General features: G+C 43.5%; 1 protein-coding gene across 1 annotated transcript in view; it reads left to right on the forward strand.

Moving 5' to 3' along the window:
* The window catches only part of PEPD (peptidase D), a 160,621-nt gene extending 144,013 nt beyond the window's left edge, over positions 1 to 16,608 (forward strand). Inside the window, exons 14-15 of the mRNA XM_009320321.1 lie at positions 7,424 to 7,615; positions 15,919 to 16,608. Coding sequence (XP_009318596.1) covers positions 7,424 to 7,615; positions 15,919 to 16,068 — 342 coding nt within the window. The 3' untranslated portion in view covers positions 16,069 to 16,608. The remainder of the gene's footprint in view (positions 1 to 7,423; positions 7,616 to 15,918) is intronic.
* The last annotated feature ends 2,223 nt before the right edge of the window (positions 16,609 to 18,831 follow it).

An 18,831-nucleotide genomic window follows, 5' to 3' on the forward strand; every position in this document is an offset into this window, starting at 1 on the left:
ATTCGATATGGGATATAAATGATAGTTTGTGCCTGTTGCAATGGAGAAAATGTGGTAGGTGATCCCAAATTTTCAGACCCTGAGGTGGATGGGGCTGAAGTTTTCATTTAAATCTAGGTTCTGCGTCTCTAGATGCTTGAGTTGATTCAATTTCATGTTATATTAATTGACTGTAAGGCTCTGAAGAATGCTAAGTACATTTGATGACTTTCTATAATAATAAGCCAGTTAATTTAAGTAGGGTTAATAACTACTGTGATTTTAACATCTTGTGAATTAAGAGTTTCATTTTGTTTTGTCTTTTAAAATTATAAGATTTACCTTAGTTTAAAGTTTTAATTCAATTCTCTATTCTTATGAAAAGCCGATCCTTTCATCGCTATTCTGCATCAGCAAATTAGAGGTTTGTTTTGATCCTGGAGATATCCATGTCCTTCCATTACTGTGCATGCTTGGGGACCATCTCTGCTGCTCAGAGAGGTGTACGAGCTGTGTCTGGCTCTAAGAGAAAGCTTGGTCCCAGATCCCAGATGACTGTTTGGGGATTTAGGTCACCAGACCTACTAGAGCATACAGGAATAATCTTGTTCTCTTTCTTATTCTGGCAAAAATTATTTTCCTTATGTATCCTACTTTATGCTGAAGCAGATGATTTCAATTTTTTTGTGGTTAGCATTGCAAATGATGCATTAATGTTTTTTCCTTTAAGAAGCAGAGGATGAGGTGAATTTACCAAGGAGCCTAAAGCTGTTATGTAGAGTCCCAGTGATGCAAATTGCTTCACTTGGTCATAACCTTGCAAAGCCTTGCTCTTGCTGTGCATACCCAGGACCTACAAAAGTCTGTATGGTAGGCGCTTATATGAGCAAAGAGTAAAAGGGCCTTTCACCAGTTTTAGCTCTAGGTTTTGTTCTTGTGAGCGATTATACACCTTGAGAAAAGATTAGGAGAAAAAAACCTGTTGCTTCTGCTTCATGGGGTTCCCTTGAATCACTTTCTTTTTGATTCTTTAAATTCCTGCATAGCAGAGCCATATGGTTGTGTGGTCCACTGAGCAGGCAGAGTGCAGGCAAGAAACAAATTGGTGAAGACTTTCAATTCTACAGCATTTCCATGCAGAGCAGCACTGAAATCCATAGTCCTTATTGTTACCTGTTGGGTCAAACACCAAGCAGGAGAGTTTCCTGCAACCTAAGAGTCTTCTGTGGGATTTAAACCCCTCCCAGATTTTCTTAGATCTTCTTACCCTGCTGTGGCACCTTACATGTGCTCAGAAAAGTTGTGATCAGTTCCCAGCAGCTTTTCCCTGTGAGGACAGATGCTGGAGTTTGGGTGTTTATGGGAGCTTAGGACTTGAGCAGAGGCAGAAGAGGAGGGAGGGCTCAGGTGCTGTGTCAGTGCAGCGCCGTGGTGCGCACCATGCCCTGTCGTACCACAGGGTTTCCCTCCTCCTCTGAGAAAGAAAGTGTCGTGGACTTGGGGGTTTTTGGTGCTTGGTTTGGGTTTCATTAGTTCTGGTCAATTTTTTTTGATGGAGATACTTGCTTATGTTTCTTTTACTTGTTGAAGTTTGTTGCAAAAGACTTCGTGTGCTAAGAGAGTTTTTATCTGAATATTTATTGTCCAAATCTTTCTGAAATTTTAGCAGAGACTTGCAGAGCTTGTGTGTTTTTGACCAATTCATTCTAGGCATAGTAGGAGAGAAGAACCAAGACAGTACGGTTCTGCTTTCAATTACATGTAAAAGTAAGGTATAAAAGGTATCATAGGTATACTTCAGGTTTTTTTGCTATGCAATTTCCACTAATGTTAGTATCTAAAGATGACAAAAGAAAAAGCCCTTTCATTTAAGGCCATCACCTATGTATGCTTTCTGTGTGTCACAAGAAAACCCGTCTATTAGATTTTAAATGGTGCTTGTCATTGGTCTAATTTTAAAACAGTGTTGCTGGTAGCTTTTGCAATTCTTTCTCTCATTTCTTATGAATTCTCTATCTAAATATTCTCCTCATCTTCCAGGTTTATGTTGTAGTTGTCAACTTGGTGATTTTCACTATTTGCTATCCCTTCTTTTTCTCATGCTTAGGTTTTAAGAAAAAAGAAAAAATATAATCTGTATGTTTTATTATTTCCATTATGATAGCAGTGGAGCTTGGTGACATCTGAGGATCAGGAAGCAAAAATGACATGGGAAGTTATGCTCAGAACCATGCTGTAGCGATGGATTGAAGTTCAGCTCTATCTGACTCAGCAGGCAGCGGTGCCTCGAATAAGTGGCAGGTGATTTTTCCTCATTCCCTGCAATAACAGAAACTTATTAGGCAGTTTAAACCTGATACCACAGTTAATACCTAGGAAAAAACAAAAATGTTTCAAATAAAATAGCCAGTTAAACATCGTGTACCCTCCATTCCCCCAATATTAACTTTGAACTGTGTCCCAAAAGCTCCAGCTAGTAATTAGATTCTCATGCAGAAGTGGAAGCTTTGACTTGCAAATGCCACGAGTGGTATGTGATGCTTGGGGCATGTTCTCCTGTAACCTGCTGCTGATTTCAAAGGCAGGACTGACAGCAGTTCCTTCAGGTGACTATAGGCAGCTCAGGCTGCTGGGAAGAAGCGGGATAGATTGAATAAACTAATCTTTGTTAGTAACACTCAGCAAGGGAAACAAGGGCTTAGAGAGAAGGGACCAGGGGACAAGTGAAATGGAATTCAATACTTTTATTTTATTAGCTGCATAGGGCTCCATTCTTTTTACAATAAATGAGCTAATTAGAAGTTGAGTATACGCAGTGGGAGAATAGGGAAGAGTGAAAAAGCTGAGATTTCACTTCGGTGTTGATTTCATATAATCTAAATATAATGTTAGTATTCTGACTAATTTAAATACTTGATTGCACTTAGCTTGGTAAAATGGTTAGGACTTCACTGTATTGGATGTGGTCCAACTGGGACAGTCTGTTTGTCAGGGCTCAGAAAAGTTCTGTGATGATTTAGCTGGAAAAAAGTACCAGAAACTAGTTTGTGTCACTACATGAGTCTTTTACTGTGGTTCAGTATTTGCAGTTATGAGTAGCTTTGGTGATCTCTGCTGTGGCTGTGTTTTGCTGCCATTGCTGGCTTGAGGAAACTTCTGGGTGATGCCAACTAAGTGTTGCAGCCCCTGGTTTCAGGGGGGAGGGTATCCTTGCATCTCTGCACTTCTGCCTCCCTAGCTAGTGTCATGGCCCTGTGGGCGATGACCAGCCAGCACAGAGACATCATCTGTGGTTTTCTTCTGTCCTGATCCAAAGACGGACCCAAGATCAGGCTCACCTGAGTGGGCCTGGAGCCATTTCTGCTTCTGATCGCTTTGCCTGGTAGCCGGTGTCTGTGGGACAAGATCCACATGATACACATTGCAGTTCTTCCATGGAAAAAGCAACATATACCCCCAATTAACCGTTGAGTTGCTTAGGAGCAGGCAGTATCCTGCCATCCATAAGGATGCAGCACCATCCTTATACTGAGGTATTCTGGGGATATTGTAACTTCTAGTCTTCCACAGCCACTTTTCTGGGGGATAGGCATATTTGCATACTTCCTAATTCCCTGCTTATTCCAAAAATAGATCTATATTTTATATTACTGCACACTTAATTTGAACTTTTATTTTGCTTACATAGTAATGAAATCAGTTTACATAATAATTCTCTTGTTCCCTTGACAGTCCTAGCATTGCCTAGACATGCTGTTTTTTGTTACCTTACATGAACCATTAATTGGAATCTGATGTTCTTGGCAGGAGTACAGTCGCAAATGACAGTGTCATACATCTGTGCTTACTGTGGGGGGAGTGTCTCAATTTTAAAATGTGAGCAGAACCTCCAAATAAAATCAGTCTTAGAAAACAATTTCGGATATAGTCTGTTGTTGCAATATACAGGAAAATAAAGAGTTCTTCGAAAAGTAATTTTCCCAGAATATCATTGGGAGTCTCTTTTTAGATGCCTAGGCGTTAATATTTTCTAGATTATTCTCTACACGTTTTTGAGGCAAATTACCAGATTATGCTTTACAGCTGTACAGCACTGAGTGTGACAGGGTCCTGCTCCATGGCCAGGCCTCCAGCATATAACCGTAATAGAAACAGATATCCATACTGCTGCTACGCCAGTGTTCACATTTTCACTCTTCATTTCATCTGACTACAAAACAACATCATGGTTATTGTTGAAAACAAGGCTTTTGTTGTTTAGCTGCAAAATGTAAGGAATTTTCCTCCTCACAAAGAGGAAAATCCATTAATGGCAGAAGATTCATACTGACAGATGAGAGTGCGAGGTTTCCCCATCAGGCTTCGCTCTCAACAGGGTTTGACTTGATGGAAAATGGCAATGTCCTTGTTTCAGACCTGTCATCTTCTGTTTGAGGGCGGTGGTGTTTCAGTCATTAAAAAAATCCTCAGTTTGTCCTAGTTTTCATAAACAACCGAAGCAGACTGAGAGCTGAGAACTGTCGGGCTCTGGACCTGATGGCCATGGTGGCTACCGAGATGGTCATGAGTGCCCAGAGATCAGATGTCATTTGGGATGCTGAAGCCATAGTCTGATGTACATTTTAATCCAGTGCTGTTCTCAAAAGAAGGAATTTTGCCATCTCCCCATCTTGGTCACCTTCCCCTTTCCCCATTCTGCTCATTCCCTGTCCCAGCTCATGTTGTCCTTCAGTCTCGCAGCAAGTTGGACTGGGGCTGTCCTCCGCTCAGGGTATGCATGGCCATGTACATGCGACAGCCAGAACCCATCTCTCTCTTCATCCATTTCACGCATCTCTTGGTGAACACCTTGCTAGCCTCTGTTAAAAGGGACTGTAGATCTTCCTCACTGCAAGCCCACCCGCTGGTGTCCTGCTTGCTGTCTTTGAAAAGCTGAGCAGTGTTACCCTTTCTCTGAAGGCCCGTTAGAGATGCTTTCATGGAAGAGGTGTAGCTGCTGCTATTTACACAGTGACTTCAGTGCCTGCAAAATCCAAAGACCTGGAGATGAAACCAAGAGCCGACACAACCTAGAGTTGAGATAGGATGGGGGGAATATCAAAAAGAGTTTGTGAATTCCTTCTAGAGAAGTTAAACTTTTACTTTTGGGTGAGCAGTAGTATTCAGGTGCCTTGGGAGCCCTCCCTGCATTGCTGACGGCCCGGGGAGCCTGCACTGCTGAAGGAGGTTTCCAAAGGTGAATCCCCGGGTCTTGCTCCTGAGTTGTAAACATGCTGTTAGCTTCTTGGAGGAAGTACTAAAAGCAGAATCAGACTGCAAGAAGTCCAGACAAAATGCCTACGCATTGTTTTAACGGCTGTACAGAGGCAAATGAAGTGGGCATTGAGGCTTGATCATCACACCTGGTGTTAAACTTCATTTGTTTTAAGAAAAGGCAAAAAAATGCGGACGCCATGCCAGGGCTGCCTTCAGAGGATGTTTGCCATTGTTTTCCTCGCTGCGCATTCATCTTTCTAGCATCTGTCTTGGATTGACTGCCTCAGAAAAGGCATTTACAAGTAGAATTGAAGAGAAGTGTACTTAAAAGCCAAATATGGGTTGTTTGTTGTAAAGCAGCCGATAGATAGTTGGCAAGACACCAAAAGGTCCAGACACTAATCTAATTGTTTACAGCTCATGGAGAGATTAATCCACAAGATTGGATGCCCTCATTTCCTTTACACATTACAATGAATGTGTGAGATGCCAAACCCCATGGGGCAGCAGCAGAAAGAAAAATGGCTCCATTTCAGTGCAGTTATTGTTTCAAGTTTAGAAATATATTGATTCTCTTTGGGTTTTGATAAGAATATAAATGCAAAGTGCCTTGCTTAATATCAGAGTATTCTTGTTTCCTAGCATCAGTAAAACAAAATAATGCTTTCTTATTTTAGTGTAATATAATGCTCTTCAAAATTCAGATCAAACATATGAAATAAAATGTATCGAATACACAGCGAAAATGGTCAGGATACACTTGATGGCTTGCGAAGGCAAGCAAATGCTCCGCGTCTCTGAAAAATGAGCAAACCTACCCTCGGATGTCCAGGCTGGTGAGCTCTGAAAATCTTAGAATCATAGAATAGTTTGGGTTGGAAGGGACCTCTAAAGGTCATCTAGTCCAACCCCCCTGCTGTGGGCAGGGACATCTTGGCTAATCTGCAAGGTATGCTCCTGCCTGCCTCCGCACCCCTGCATTGGTGCAGCAGAAACGTGAGAGCGCAGCAGTGCCCGGACATGCTGCCCCGGCTGCCAGGCACCGAGGGTAGTGCTGGGCAGTGCGCTTTGTCCTGAAGAAAGGGGATGTTTCGTCCTCATGATACCAGTCACGCTGCTCGTGATCCTTGAAAGGAGTCACCCCTTCTGCTGGCAAGGAAAATTACTGTGACTTTTGCCAGAAGCAAGATTTGGGAATGCTACCTGGAGACCAGATAAATAACGCCTTGGTCTTGCAGACCTGTTAATGTCTGACTTACTGGCTGAAGCAGAAAAGTTTTCATGAGCAAAGTGTGTGTGCATGTTTGCAAGCTAGTGAGCCTGTGAGCTGTTTACGGGTCATCACGATATTTTGTTGACGAAATTTTGCTACAGTTGCAAAGAATTTTCAAAAAGCTAATGGGATTGAGATATATTTATTTTGATGTTGCAATACCTGGCACATTTGGGGGAAGAAAATTAATATCCTGAACTAGTCTTTGCAGTGTTTCTAATTCCTTGACTAAGCACGTCCTCATATATCATTTTACTTTACCAGCTTTTGGGAAGAAGAGAATGTTTTGCTAGTCAGGACTTGTTTTGACTTAGTTTTTAATAATGTCAGTCAGCACCATGTTGCCTGAAAGTCTGAATCTGACAAAAGTTTAGTTTTTAATGGGCTGCCTTTATGAGGTCATGTGTAGACTCATTGCTCCTGAATCACGATCATAAATGTGTAATTTAATAACATTCAGTGAGAATAAGCATTTGCATATCCTTGGAGAAATTTTCTCTGCTGCATAGTTCAGCTATTTCAGCCATGACGTGGAGGGGGCATTTCAAGATTTGCACGTCACTTAAAGTATTGTACTTTACAAGGGAAGGTATAGAAAGAAATAGTGCAAGTAATTATTTTTTCTCCATAGTGCAGTACTCCCAAGGTAGAGAGTGACAGTACCAAGTATATCCAAGGATTTCTGTGGTGCAAAAAACAGTTTGGGTGTTGAGTTGAAAGCTGGTCATCGCTGCACGTGAAAGCTGAATGAGGGACTGATGAGAGACGTAACTGTACAGCACGGTTTCAGTCCTCTACTTCCCAATTATTTTTTGTATTTTGGGCCTCTTATGGAGCAGTCAGCATAGGAGGGTCTTGATAAAAGGTCACCACAGATTGCCTTTCTGTCTGTCAGAACCAGTGTTTCTTCTGCAGGGAGTGGAGCGCATTGACCTGCCGGGGCTCAGGAGCCTGCGCACTGCCCGCAGCCTGGAGCAGGGCATGGTGCTGACCATCGAGCCGGGCATCTACTTCATCGACCACCTCTTGGACCAAGCCCTCCGTGATCCTGCACAGTGCTGTTTCATCAACAATGACGTCCTGCAGCGCTTTAGAGGATTTGGTGGGGTGAGTAATTGTTAACCGGATGGTTTTCTGAAATTGGTTTTCTGTTTGTTTGCATTTGCTATGTACTTGAGAAGAAATCTTTTGGAAGTTGTAACGTATTGCACATAGGGCTGTTCCTGAAGCAGCACTTTGGGCCATTTGACCCTGCAGACAAACTGGGAGGTTTTTTGTTATTTTTAAATGCGGCTTGTGATATCTGATTAATGATAGACCCATATTTTTCCATTGATTGAAATACCTTCTGTCAGCACTGTACAGTGACTTGCCAGGTAGGTGTTTTATCTAATGTGTGAAACGTGTATGTTATGAAATACGAGACTGAGATCCATATTCCCGAGTTAGCTTCCTTGACAGCAGCACAGTCTGGTGCTCCCTCCCAGGGCAGAAAAGCTTGATGCTGTTTAAGTCAGAGAGGCAGTAGAGAAAAACAGCAATAATTGCTCCTACTGGACGATTGCCAGAACAGTGCAAAACTTGTGAATGTAAAGCCTTCCCTGTTTTCCAAGGGAATAGCCGATGGTCTTCACGACCACCCGTGCTTGAGGTATCGCATTGCAGGCTCAGGCAGCAGTGTGTGTGCAGGAGGGTTGGCTGACTTGGGAGGTAGCCATGATCTGGGCAATCATTCCCATGCAGGCAGCTGCTGTGCAAGTAGAGGGGCCTTGTTTCTCCATGCTCTCTGAGGCACATTTCCCATTCAAAGCCACCACCCTCGCAGAGTGTTTAGCAGTTGCAGTGGCTTCCAGTGGGTTTTCATTTTAGCAGGGCGAGCATTTGAAGGGTGCCGCATTGTTCTCCGAGCTTCCGTATTCATGCCCAGAGAAGATAGAGCAGGCAGCTGCAATGCCCCGTCCTCCTTGTGGCTTTTCTGCTAAGTCTCAACAAAGCTAACAATCACTGGCAACAGCGGTGATTTTCTGGTATGAAAAGTCACTCATTAGGAATTGTCTGCTGCTGCCATCGACTAATTTATCACTGTACACCAGCCATGAGAGGGTAATTACTGTAACGCTTTTGGTCTGAGCTGGCATTGAACCACCAACCCCAACAGAAAAGTTGTGTGCCATCACCAGTCGTGTGAGCTAGCTGGGCTCCTGGGCAGCTGCCCATGGAGGCTCCCCATACAATGTGTGTGCAGCCTTATCGAGAGACACGGGAGTTTACCCTCACTGGTATTTAATTCACTGCTGAGGTTTGGGATGTTATCTGTCTCTGTGTTGTTTCTTTATCAAGACTTGCCAGCCAGCCAAGTGAGATACTGGTGAACAAAAGGCAGCTAACTGTGCATTTTCTAATTGTAAGCACATATATGGCACCGCACACTGAAGCATATTTTAAGGGAACGCTGTAATGCACTTGTGTAGCTTGACACCACAATGAAAATAGGTTTAACTGTCTTCGCTTTCCTTGTAAACACTCTGTGGGAGTTTTTCGGCAGTTGAATTGATTCCTGGTGAGCTTTCTCTGGAAATGCTCAGCAAAGCCGATGTTTTTCCATGGCTTGCTGTCAATGCCCACTCCAGCTCTGCAGCTTGAGGCATGCACGTGGCTCACCTGCTGCCTGCGTTTGCATGGAATAGGAATGACAGCACAGGATCTCTACCTTGGTAATAAGTTGCTGGATCAGGCACTTTTGTTCCAGAGATTTCAAGCAAGGTCTAACTTTCTCCCCTGTTTTTTGCTTAGCTTCCTGTAATGATGACTTGTAAGGAGAGCTAGCCAACAAACTTTGCTAAAAGGGGGAGCTGCCCAAAAACGATTGAGCAAAAATCTAAACCCCTGATCCCCCTGTGAACAATACATTTTACTTAGAGAGAAAAAATAATAATACACACATACCCTGAGCCAGATGTTGTCACTTGATTTTGTCCAGAAGAATGGGAATAAAATCTGAGACTGAAGTACATCCGAATATTTCTGAATTCTACACAAAAGCTGAATTATAATGCAATCAAAATGAATTTTTCCATCTTTACAATTCTGAATTGATTCTGCATAAATAGAAGATGCAATTTGTGCTGTGTAGTGTGCTTAGTTATCTGCATGCTGGTTCATTTTAGTTTATCCAGAATGAGTATTTCTCTCAAAAGCATGTCAGAAAACTTTTTCTTTACGTGATTAAAAAGATCTTGTGAAGCCCAGTGTTTTTACTGACAAATATTAATAGTACAGGGGTTAGTATTGGTATCAGTTCTAGCTAAAGAGCTCACTACAGCCAGTCCAATCTTCCTTTAGGTTTAAAAGAAAAATACATTCTACAAAAGGAAATAAGTAGTCCATTTCCCTCTGCAGAACTCAGCACTAATTAAAAAGTTCTTAATTTGGTTTAGTTTAATTCACTTCAAAAATGAACTTACATTAACCAAAGTAACACTATGGTAATTCTGAGTAAGACTGTCCGCACAGGGGATTTGTGGATTTTAATGAATTCACCTTGAATTCATGTCTTTTTTGGGCTTTGGGTAATTTTCTTGACTGTGACAAGTCTCTGCACTGAGAAGAGAAGCTCTTCTGCCCTGCTAAGAAGGGCAAGACTGTAGCCATTTATTGTAATTCTTGCTGCCTGGTATTAGCCATAAAGAGATTGTAAAAGCTGCAAGAGCCGGGGAGAGTGAGAGACAACACAAGGTTTTCCTTTGCCTGTTCTGCATTGCTGCCGGCGTGCGGGGCGTGTGCTGGTGGCACCAGCGCAGCTCCTGCGCACACTCAGAACGGGTCCATCGGCAGCCCGGCCTTCCTGTGTCCCTGTAACACAGACACCCAGGCTTCGTGGCTGTAACTGCTGCTCAGGGACCTCGTAATTTGGGCTTTTACCAAACAAGAGCTGTTCTGGGTCAAATACAGATCCCTCTGGAGGGAGGCAAGAAGTTTTGCTAGGGGATCTGCTTCTGAGAGCACGGGCTACCCTGTCTGAAGCCCTAAACTCTTTACTTGACAGCCATTGAGTTCAGTCCTTCACAAGCTTCCTCTGCCAATTTCGGGAAGTCACTCAGTCACATGTGCTTCAGTTCTCCATCTGCAAAACTAAGGTCCAATTTACCGAGGTCATAAATTCTGTGGGGCAAGGGCTGCCGTCGGGCACTGGCGCAGTGCCCATCCCAAGGCACCTCTGCTCTGCCTGGACTCTGCCCGCGCCGCTCTCATAAATAAACATAGATGTGCAAATAGAAGTATGTGTATACGGTTGTATATATTGCTCAGGAAAAGCAGCTGATTCCTCAGGGAAGGGGAAATACCAACTCCAAATGCTGCCCTTTAGGGTTTGACATTTCCATTCTTCATAAGCAGATTACTGATTCATGCAGTTCATATGATGTTTTCTCAAAGACCCAGTGAAACCGTTCAATCTTTTTTTGGCCTTCAGTATTCAGTCTCTGTTTGGGCTTTATTTTTCCCTAGGATTGTAGAACTAGCACTAGACTTAATACGTGAAAACTCTATGCAACTTAGAGAAAATGCTGAAAGACAGCTAAATGTTACATACATTACTTACTTCCATTTGCAGATTTTTCTCATTTAAAAGTTAAATAAATTTACAAAGCCCAGGACCTTGAAGATCCACTAATATTACAATATTTTTCAAAACAATAGTACTTCCCTTACTCAGGAACAAATGTTAATCCAAATAAAAAGTAGGATATTTAATTGCTTCTACCTTTGGTTCACAGAGCCATGTGGTTGTCTCTGTCCTGATTTTTGTTTTTCAGAAGGTTGAGCTCTGTTTCTGGGTTTACGGTGAATGTGTGTTGTGGAGTGAAATAGTTTACTAGGCAATAAACATTATGCTTATCTGCTTTTTAACATTTCATATTATGCAGCAGTAATAATGCTACACAGCATTTTTTTGAAAAGTTTTCATAGAAAAGCAGTTGTCATAATGAAATATATAGCTTTCTTTAAAGTTCTTGTAAGAGAAATGATAGTTGTAGGCAACCCAAAAACAGCAACTAGTTGCTTATAAACCTTCTTTAACCCTTTTCTCTTAAGTTGTCTAATTAACATAATTAGGTTAAAGTAAGACCAGTTGTTTCTAACCCGTATTTAGCTTATAGTTTATTGCTTCTTTTTGAGCCCGGATGAAGGGACTGTGTGCCTGAAGGTTCTTTTTCCAGCCGTATCAGTTGATCTAATAAAATACATGGCCTCACCCTACTAATCTTGATCCTTTTTTATAAAATGTTTATATGTGGACCTTTAAAATAGGTCCACATATAGCATGTGCCTGACATGAGGACTTGCTTGTGAATAAGAAGAGGGAAGACTGGCAGCATGGGATGAGAAAGAGTCATTGTGGAGCACAGAGCCTGTTAGCCTCTATAGAAAACATCTTGGCACTGCCACTTTTGTGTAACGTGGTAACAGGAAAGTGCCTTCCCCAGCCCTGCAACATACCTGCCTGCCCCTGGGTTTGATGTAAGGGCAGCTCTGTTTCCTAACCAGTCCCCCTGAAATACAGAAGTTGAACCCTGCTCATGGTAAGTATGCTCTATTAAAAATAAGTCCCCTTGGCTACATGCATCTGCCTATGTAGGATACCAGCTATAAAAACAGACACGTGGATCCTTCAGCCAGACAGAAGCACGTGTGCTAATTTACTTTGTGGGGTAGCATGTGTGGCCCATGTTCTGTCATCGTTTCCCAGGCAAATCTCCCGCTCTAAGATCTTGCAGCGATAGTATTGCTGCTTTCCACAGCCATAATCAAACAAATGCTCAATAGATTAAAAAAAAAGGAGACATGTCACCAGTGATCTTTTTTAATCACATCTGGGATCTGTCATCGTGCAAATCTGGACTATTTAATTGGCCAAAATTGTTTCTTGATTCTCAAAAGCTTTTTATACATATCATCATCCAAAAGAAATGAATGAGTGGTACAACCCCCTTCCCTTGCAAGATAACACCGGAGGCTCTGGGGAGCATGACTGTTATTAGTAAGTCAGGACAAAGTGCGAGGCTGTGTATATAGCTGACAGCAGCCCTGGTATTTAACTCCTATGCTGTCCTTGGCTATGCCCACACAGCCCTGCTTTGGGACAGAGTTGGGTCCATTGAGTCGAGCCACATGATGGTCTGTTGCTGGCCTTAGGCAGTTGTGCAATCAGGTCTATCTAGACAGATCATGCCACTATCCTTGATAAGAAAAAAGCATTTTAGGTACAGTCCTGGCATTCTTGCAGGAGTGCTTTTTGAAGCATGCCATTTCACACCAAAAAAGCAAAGTCACCCTGGGGTGTTTGCAGAGCACCCTGAAAGCTGGTGGTGCAGCAAACCTCACACCTCGGTTTGCTGTTCCTTTAAGCCATGTCCGATTCCAAACCACTCTGTAGCCCTGAAACAAGCAGCACTGTTGAACAAAGAGCCTGCAAACAGGGACAGCTCTGAGATCAAGTTTCATAACCGCTGTCCCCCACTGGGAAAGGCAGTCCCAAGCCAGTGAGCCTTGCCAGGCAGATCCAGCATCTTTTGTCCATTTGGACAGAAGACAAGACGAAATGCCGGGCTCTCCTGTAGGGAAGGTTTTGCAGGTCCTCTGAAGCGGCTTCTTGCTGCTGCTGCTGAGTTTAAAGTCAGGGTGAAGCATGGAGGGTGTGAAGGAAAAGAGCAAATGCAAAAATTTCCTCCCCCTTGAGAACCTGCGTTCCTCTGCGCTTGCGTTGCTTTTAGGCAAAGGAAAAATGTGCACTGCGAGTGAGAAGCCTGTCTTCTCTGTTATAGCAAGCACCCATTTCAGGTGAGATTCATCCAGGCAGAGAAATGGTTAGATCCTGGAGAAAGAGCTGGAGCTTTCCTAGGAGTGAATGGTGAGGCCTCATGGGAGCGGTGGGTCTGTGCGCCTCCAGCTACATCCCAAAGACCATTTGGAGTTGCTGATGGTGAGCAGGCAGGTGTGATGGTACTGGCTCTCCTGCTCTTCACAGAAATCCACAGCTGTGGATTGATTATATGATCTCCTAACAATGTTTTTCCTATACAATGAGTTGCTGTGTGTGGCACTCCAAACTGATGGGTTTCCCCATCCTCCCCCGTTTGGTACTCTCAGTTCCCCAGCTTAGGCGGCTCCAGCACCCCCCTGCGCTCTCCTCATTCAGGGTGTCTCGCTTCTCACCTCCACCAGGATCTCGCTTCCTGGACTCCTTAGCCAGCCCCATCTCTCTTGGTCCATTATTTGTCAATCCTGTTTTGCCTCACTGTATCTTCCTTCCCCCGGCTCCTTTCATCACTCTAGCTCCATTTTCCAGCTCCTTTCCCATCCTGATTTTCTCTTGTGGCCTAGATACGGCACAGCATTGACAGACACCTTGTCCCACTTGTTCTTCCCCCTCCCTCTTAGTCTGGCTTTCACCTGCTCTGCTTTCAAGTCAGTCTGTGCTCTCAGAGAGTGCCGAGGTATTGGTGAAGGCATGAAACGCTGAACTGGAAAACACCAACAATTTTTTCTTTTTTTTTGCTAATCTTACTGGTTAAGCAGATGAATTGTGGCTGATGTTTCTCTGTAGCAGATACACTGGGGAATTTCAGCTCAAGCAGGTGAAGGGTTGTGAAGCCGGCGGTGCTTGGGAAGAGACTTTCTCCGTAGGCAGAGTTAGCTCTAGCTTTGGCTGGCCTCGCCTCTGCTCTCAGACTTACTTTTGCATTAACATTTTTACTTTCCACATCAACGCTGTGCCCAGCTCCATTTACAATGGTGTGCTTGCCAATGTGATGCTTTGGCTTTTACCGTGTCACCAGATCTGTCCCCTGGGTTCTGACACTTTTGCGGGGCTCGCCTGGTACCAGCAGGTTTTTGGGAGGGGCTGGTAGACCCGGGCAGGCTATGCCCAGGCCCAAGACCCAGCAGGACAGACACTGGGGGCTGCTGTGAGGCAGAGGGCACGATTCACCTTTAGATGCAATGCGACAGTCTTGCTGAATCCTTGGGTTATTTTTTGCTCAGCTGGCCAAATTCGTAGCAATGAATCAAAAAACCCACCCTGGTAAAGTCTGTTCAAGTGCATAGAGTTGTTCAATGTGTTGCTGATTTCCTCTTCTGCAGCAAGGCACTGGCCTTTCAGGCACACCGAGTGTAAAGAGCCTCGCAGCTTTCAAATTTACAGCTGTCCAAATCAAATGTGTGAACTCAATGGAGTTTGTTTATTTAATTCTGCTGTATAATACACTTAACTTGATACCAAGTAAAAGAAATAATCTGGCAAAGAGATCATTAAACAGTTTAATAAAGACTGGATGACTCATTTTGTTTGAACAAATGGATTATTTTGCAATCAGAAGTACAAATGTTAACCAGCTTTATTTTTAGTTGAAAATGTCAAGAGGTCAGAAACAATTAAAGCAACTGTAAGGTGGGAGTCCCCAGAGTTTGTGTTCTCTTGGATTTACACCTTACTAAAATTGCTTTTATTGCAGCTTAGCGACTTACTAACATTTTTCTGATAAGATAACGGGAAATGACTGTGTAGGCATATTTACTGGTAAGGAAAGATTAGAGTCAAACAGAAATGGAGCATACTTTTCATTTTAACAGAACGAGAGCTGGAAAGCTGAGAGGATCTGCTTTTTCCTTGCATGATTTGAAATGTAGTGATTGTATTTTAAAAGGAATGTCTGACCTGCTTAGGACTTTCTCATCAGCTCAGAATTCAATGTTTTGAGTATCAGCGACAAGCTATTTCATGTTGCAGTTCCTTCTTTGAAAGTTTATTGCGTTTAGAGAAAAGAGAATGTGATGTTTAAGTGCAAAGAGCAGCTAACTGCAGCTCAGCAACAGGACCGCTTTGAGAACAGGCACTTCAGGCATCAGGAGACACTGCTGTTGAACCTGTCCCTAGCAAGCCATGTGCTAGCAAGGCTGGAGGCAAAGTCAGGGGAGAATGTTCCTTTTGCTGTTCTGGTGTCAGGGGGTTGAACTTCATTGGCCCCATGTAATTACGCAGCGTGAGCTCGCTGATGCAGCATCTCGCTCAGCCTGTCCCTGGTGTACCCGACATAGCAGAGGCACCACCTGACTCACCTGCGAGGCCACCACCTCCTGTGGGGCTGCTCTGCCGGGGGTCACCATGGAGCTTGTGTGATCCCAGGAGGGTGGCAGGAGCCGGTGGCCCAAGGGGGATTGGACCCTACAGAGCTCTGTGCCATGGTGCTGGTGGTAATGAGCAATTCCAGTGCTTGCCATATGTTGCTCTGCCTGGTGTTACGTCACCACCACAGACTGAAACACGCCTTGTGCTCTTGCTGCTGTTGCTGCCTGATGTGCTTCTCATCCCCAGCTGGAATACCTTGGTAACCACGTGTTCTCTGTAACAGGTCCGGATCGAGGACGACATCGCAGTGACAGCCAGTGGAATGGAGCTGCTAACATGCGTCCCACGTACTATTGAAGAAATAGAGGCTTTCATGGCAGAAGGCCAAAGCAGTGCCAAGTCATTTGACTGTCTCTCCAGCCAAAAGCAGTAAACTTCAGGATGATACTTACTGTCTCACACTAATCGATCATCATTCTGATTTAATGCTGCAGCATATAAAATAAAATGCATCCAATTCTTAATAGCAAGAGAGGCAGGCAGGCTATTAGCTGGAATGATTCATTCATTAAAAACGAAGGTAGGCGGCTTCGGCACTTGATATCCAGGTAACTCAAAGGCTGCTGGTTGCAATCAGCAGTTTACATTACCAAGTGCCACCTGAATAGCCCTGCTGCATTATCAGTGGGGCTTACACTTCTGTCAAATCTCAGCTCAGATATATCTTGCAATTAAATCTGAATGTTTATGATGGGGACTCTTTAAAATACCAAATGGATTATCTGAATGCTGTCAGCAATTGTAACAATCTAAGTCCTTTTTTAAACTTCATCACAAGTACTGCGAAAAACATAGAAGAAAAATCAGCTGTTCTCAGTGGATATAATGACACTTATATTTTTATTACGGATCTTATTTCCGTGTCAGTGGAGTAAGCAGAATCAAATTTTTATTAAAATTCATCTTTGGCATCATTTATGCTCACAACTTTGTGATCATTATGCTCTTCTGCTCCCGTTCCTGCTTCTTTATCTGACCTTTCTACTAATTTGTGCTCTGGAAACTTTGACCCTTCATTAGCCAGATTTTTCTGCTCTGGGTAGTGGGTGCACTGATCCTTCACATGCAGCCCGATGCTTATTAGATTTGTCCATCTATTTGTTCCTTAAAAACATAGATTGCTGTGGTGTTCACGGGCCTCGGAAATTGCAAGAAGGAAGTATCTTTGCTGCAGGGCTCAGGGTCATTCAGCAGCATATGCTGTGCGGAATGATAGAGTTATTTTTAACTGTCCAGTGTTAGCCAGTTCAGAATGAAGTCATGTAAATTTTATTTGGATACACCACAAACATTAATAATGATTATAAAATGATTTTCCATTCATACAAGGTTTAAATTACCCAGAGAAGCCTTTCTTAACTGTAGGTGTTCATCAGCCCACAGGAGAATAAATAAGTTTCTTGCATCATAAAATAACACTAGTTCCTGTAATCTTGCTCACTTTATGAACACATCAAAACTCCTGTTTGGTCTTCAGGCTCTGTTGCACAGTTTGACTGCAAAGCCACTTCAGAATATCCCTCTTCCATGTCAGGGGGAACTGAAGTCACAGCAGGATGTCAGGCCCTTTCTGGGTCTTACTGCTTGCCAGATGAGGATTTTCCCACTGTGAAGGGATCAGCTGACTTGATCATCTCAGCATCTCGGTTCTGTTGCTCACATCCTGGAGCTGGCACGCAGGCAGTGGGACCACCTGTGAGCTTCTGGGTGCGTGCAAGCACCTGTCTTACACGGGGTGTACAACACAACATGGGCTTGGACGGTGTCAAAAACTACCGTGTTGCTGTCTTTGTGCCCCCCACCTGGGACTGGATTTAGGTCAGAAATAATTTCCTTAAAAATTGTCAAATGTGTTGCTCTACGGAGAGCTTTTTTTAGCTATTTGGGTTGATCTGTGTGACGAGAACCTGCTCTTTATTCTTAACAGCTTGGTGACCCATTGCTAAATAGGAAACTGCATGTTGGAGACTAAAGAAACACATTGTGAAATAATCCAGGGGACTTCACTCCTTATGTTTAATGTCACTTTATTAACAGATGAGCCTATTTATATTTTTTTAAAGGTTGCTCAGCGTTGGTTTCTAAGAGGTAAGTGCAGGTCGTCTCGACTGCGAAGGGGAAGGGGCGAGGAGGGGAGGGTGTGAGATGTGCAACTGTGCTAATGCTTCCTTCTGTGGTGACTGCAAGTCTCGTACCTCTGAAATGTAGTACTTGTGCTGAGGACATCAGGCTCTGCTTTGGTAGCTTTGCAGATACGAGAACACAGAAACTATGCTGGCACTGCTTCGGACTCATCTCCTGAAACTCGGGAGGTTTTTTCAGTGCAGGACGGTGCTTGTGGCCTCAGCCTTGTTCCCTCCGCGTCCAAGTGCTTTCCTGTGGCATGTTCTGGACACACCCATGGGATTGCTCACTGCTTTGGGCACTCCGAAACCTGCTGTTGCTTGGGTTCGATAGCAGTTACTATTTTAAAGTAACACTTCACAGCTTTTCAAAAAAAAGAGAGTTTTGGAATTGTTTCAGCTAAGCTGTAACCCCAGTCTAGTTAATAGGCCTTTCCCTGCCTGTGATTAATCTTGGCAAATACTGGGCTCTGCTGCTGCAGAACAGGTCGAGCAATCTGGCGTGCTGCAGGAGGCAGAACTGGTTCTGCTTTGACATGTACCAGCGAACAAACCCTACCGCGAGTTCTGGAGGGAAACCACTCGCTCACGTAACCGGCTTCTCTGTCGTTTTGCTTGCCTGAGATGTGGATGCGTTTTCGTCTGGGATGGTGCACCATCTCCCATTTTCCTTCATAATGAGGACCATGAACTTGGTGAATATAAATTTCATCCTTCCTTCCAGAAGTCTGTTCTGCAATTCTGATAATTTTTATCCACTTAAGCAAAAACTGAATTAGAACTTTCTTCTAAATTAGCATGGGGGGGGGCAGGGAAGTAAGCCTTTAAAAAAGGGCAAAGTGATATTTAATACACTTAAAATGCATTAGTGGGGGGAAAATACAGGTTACAGCAAACTTTCTTTTTGACTACATTAGGATATTTTAGGCTGTTAGCTATCATGTTTTCCCAAATGCCTTTTCCCGTTGGTGCAAACAGACTCAAATAGAGTGGCACCAAAATAACAGAAAGAG

The sequence above is a fragment of the Pygoscelis adeliae genome, unplaced genomic scaffold, assembly GCF_000699105.1.
Source record: "Pygoscelis adeliae isolate BGI_AS28 unplaced genomic scaffold, ASM69910v1 Scaffold62, whole genome shotgun sequence".
Lineage (NCBI taxonomy): Eukaryota > Metazoa > Chordata > Aves > Sphenisciformes > Spheniscidae > Pygoscelis > Pygoscelis adeliae.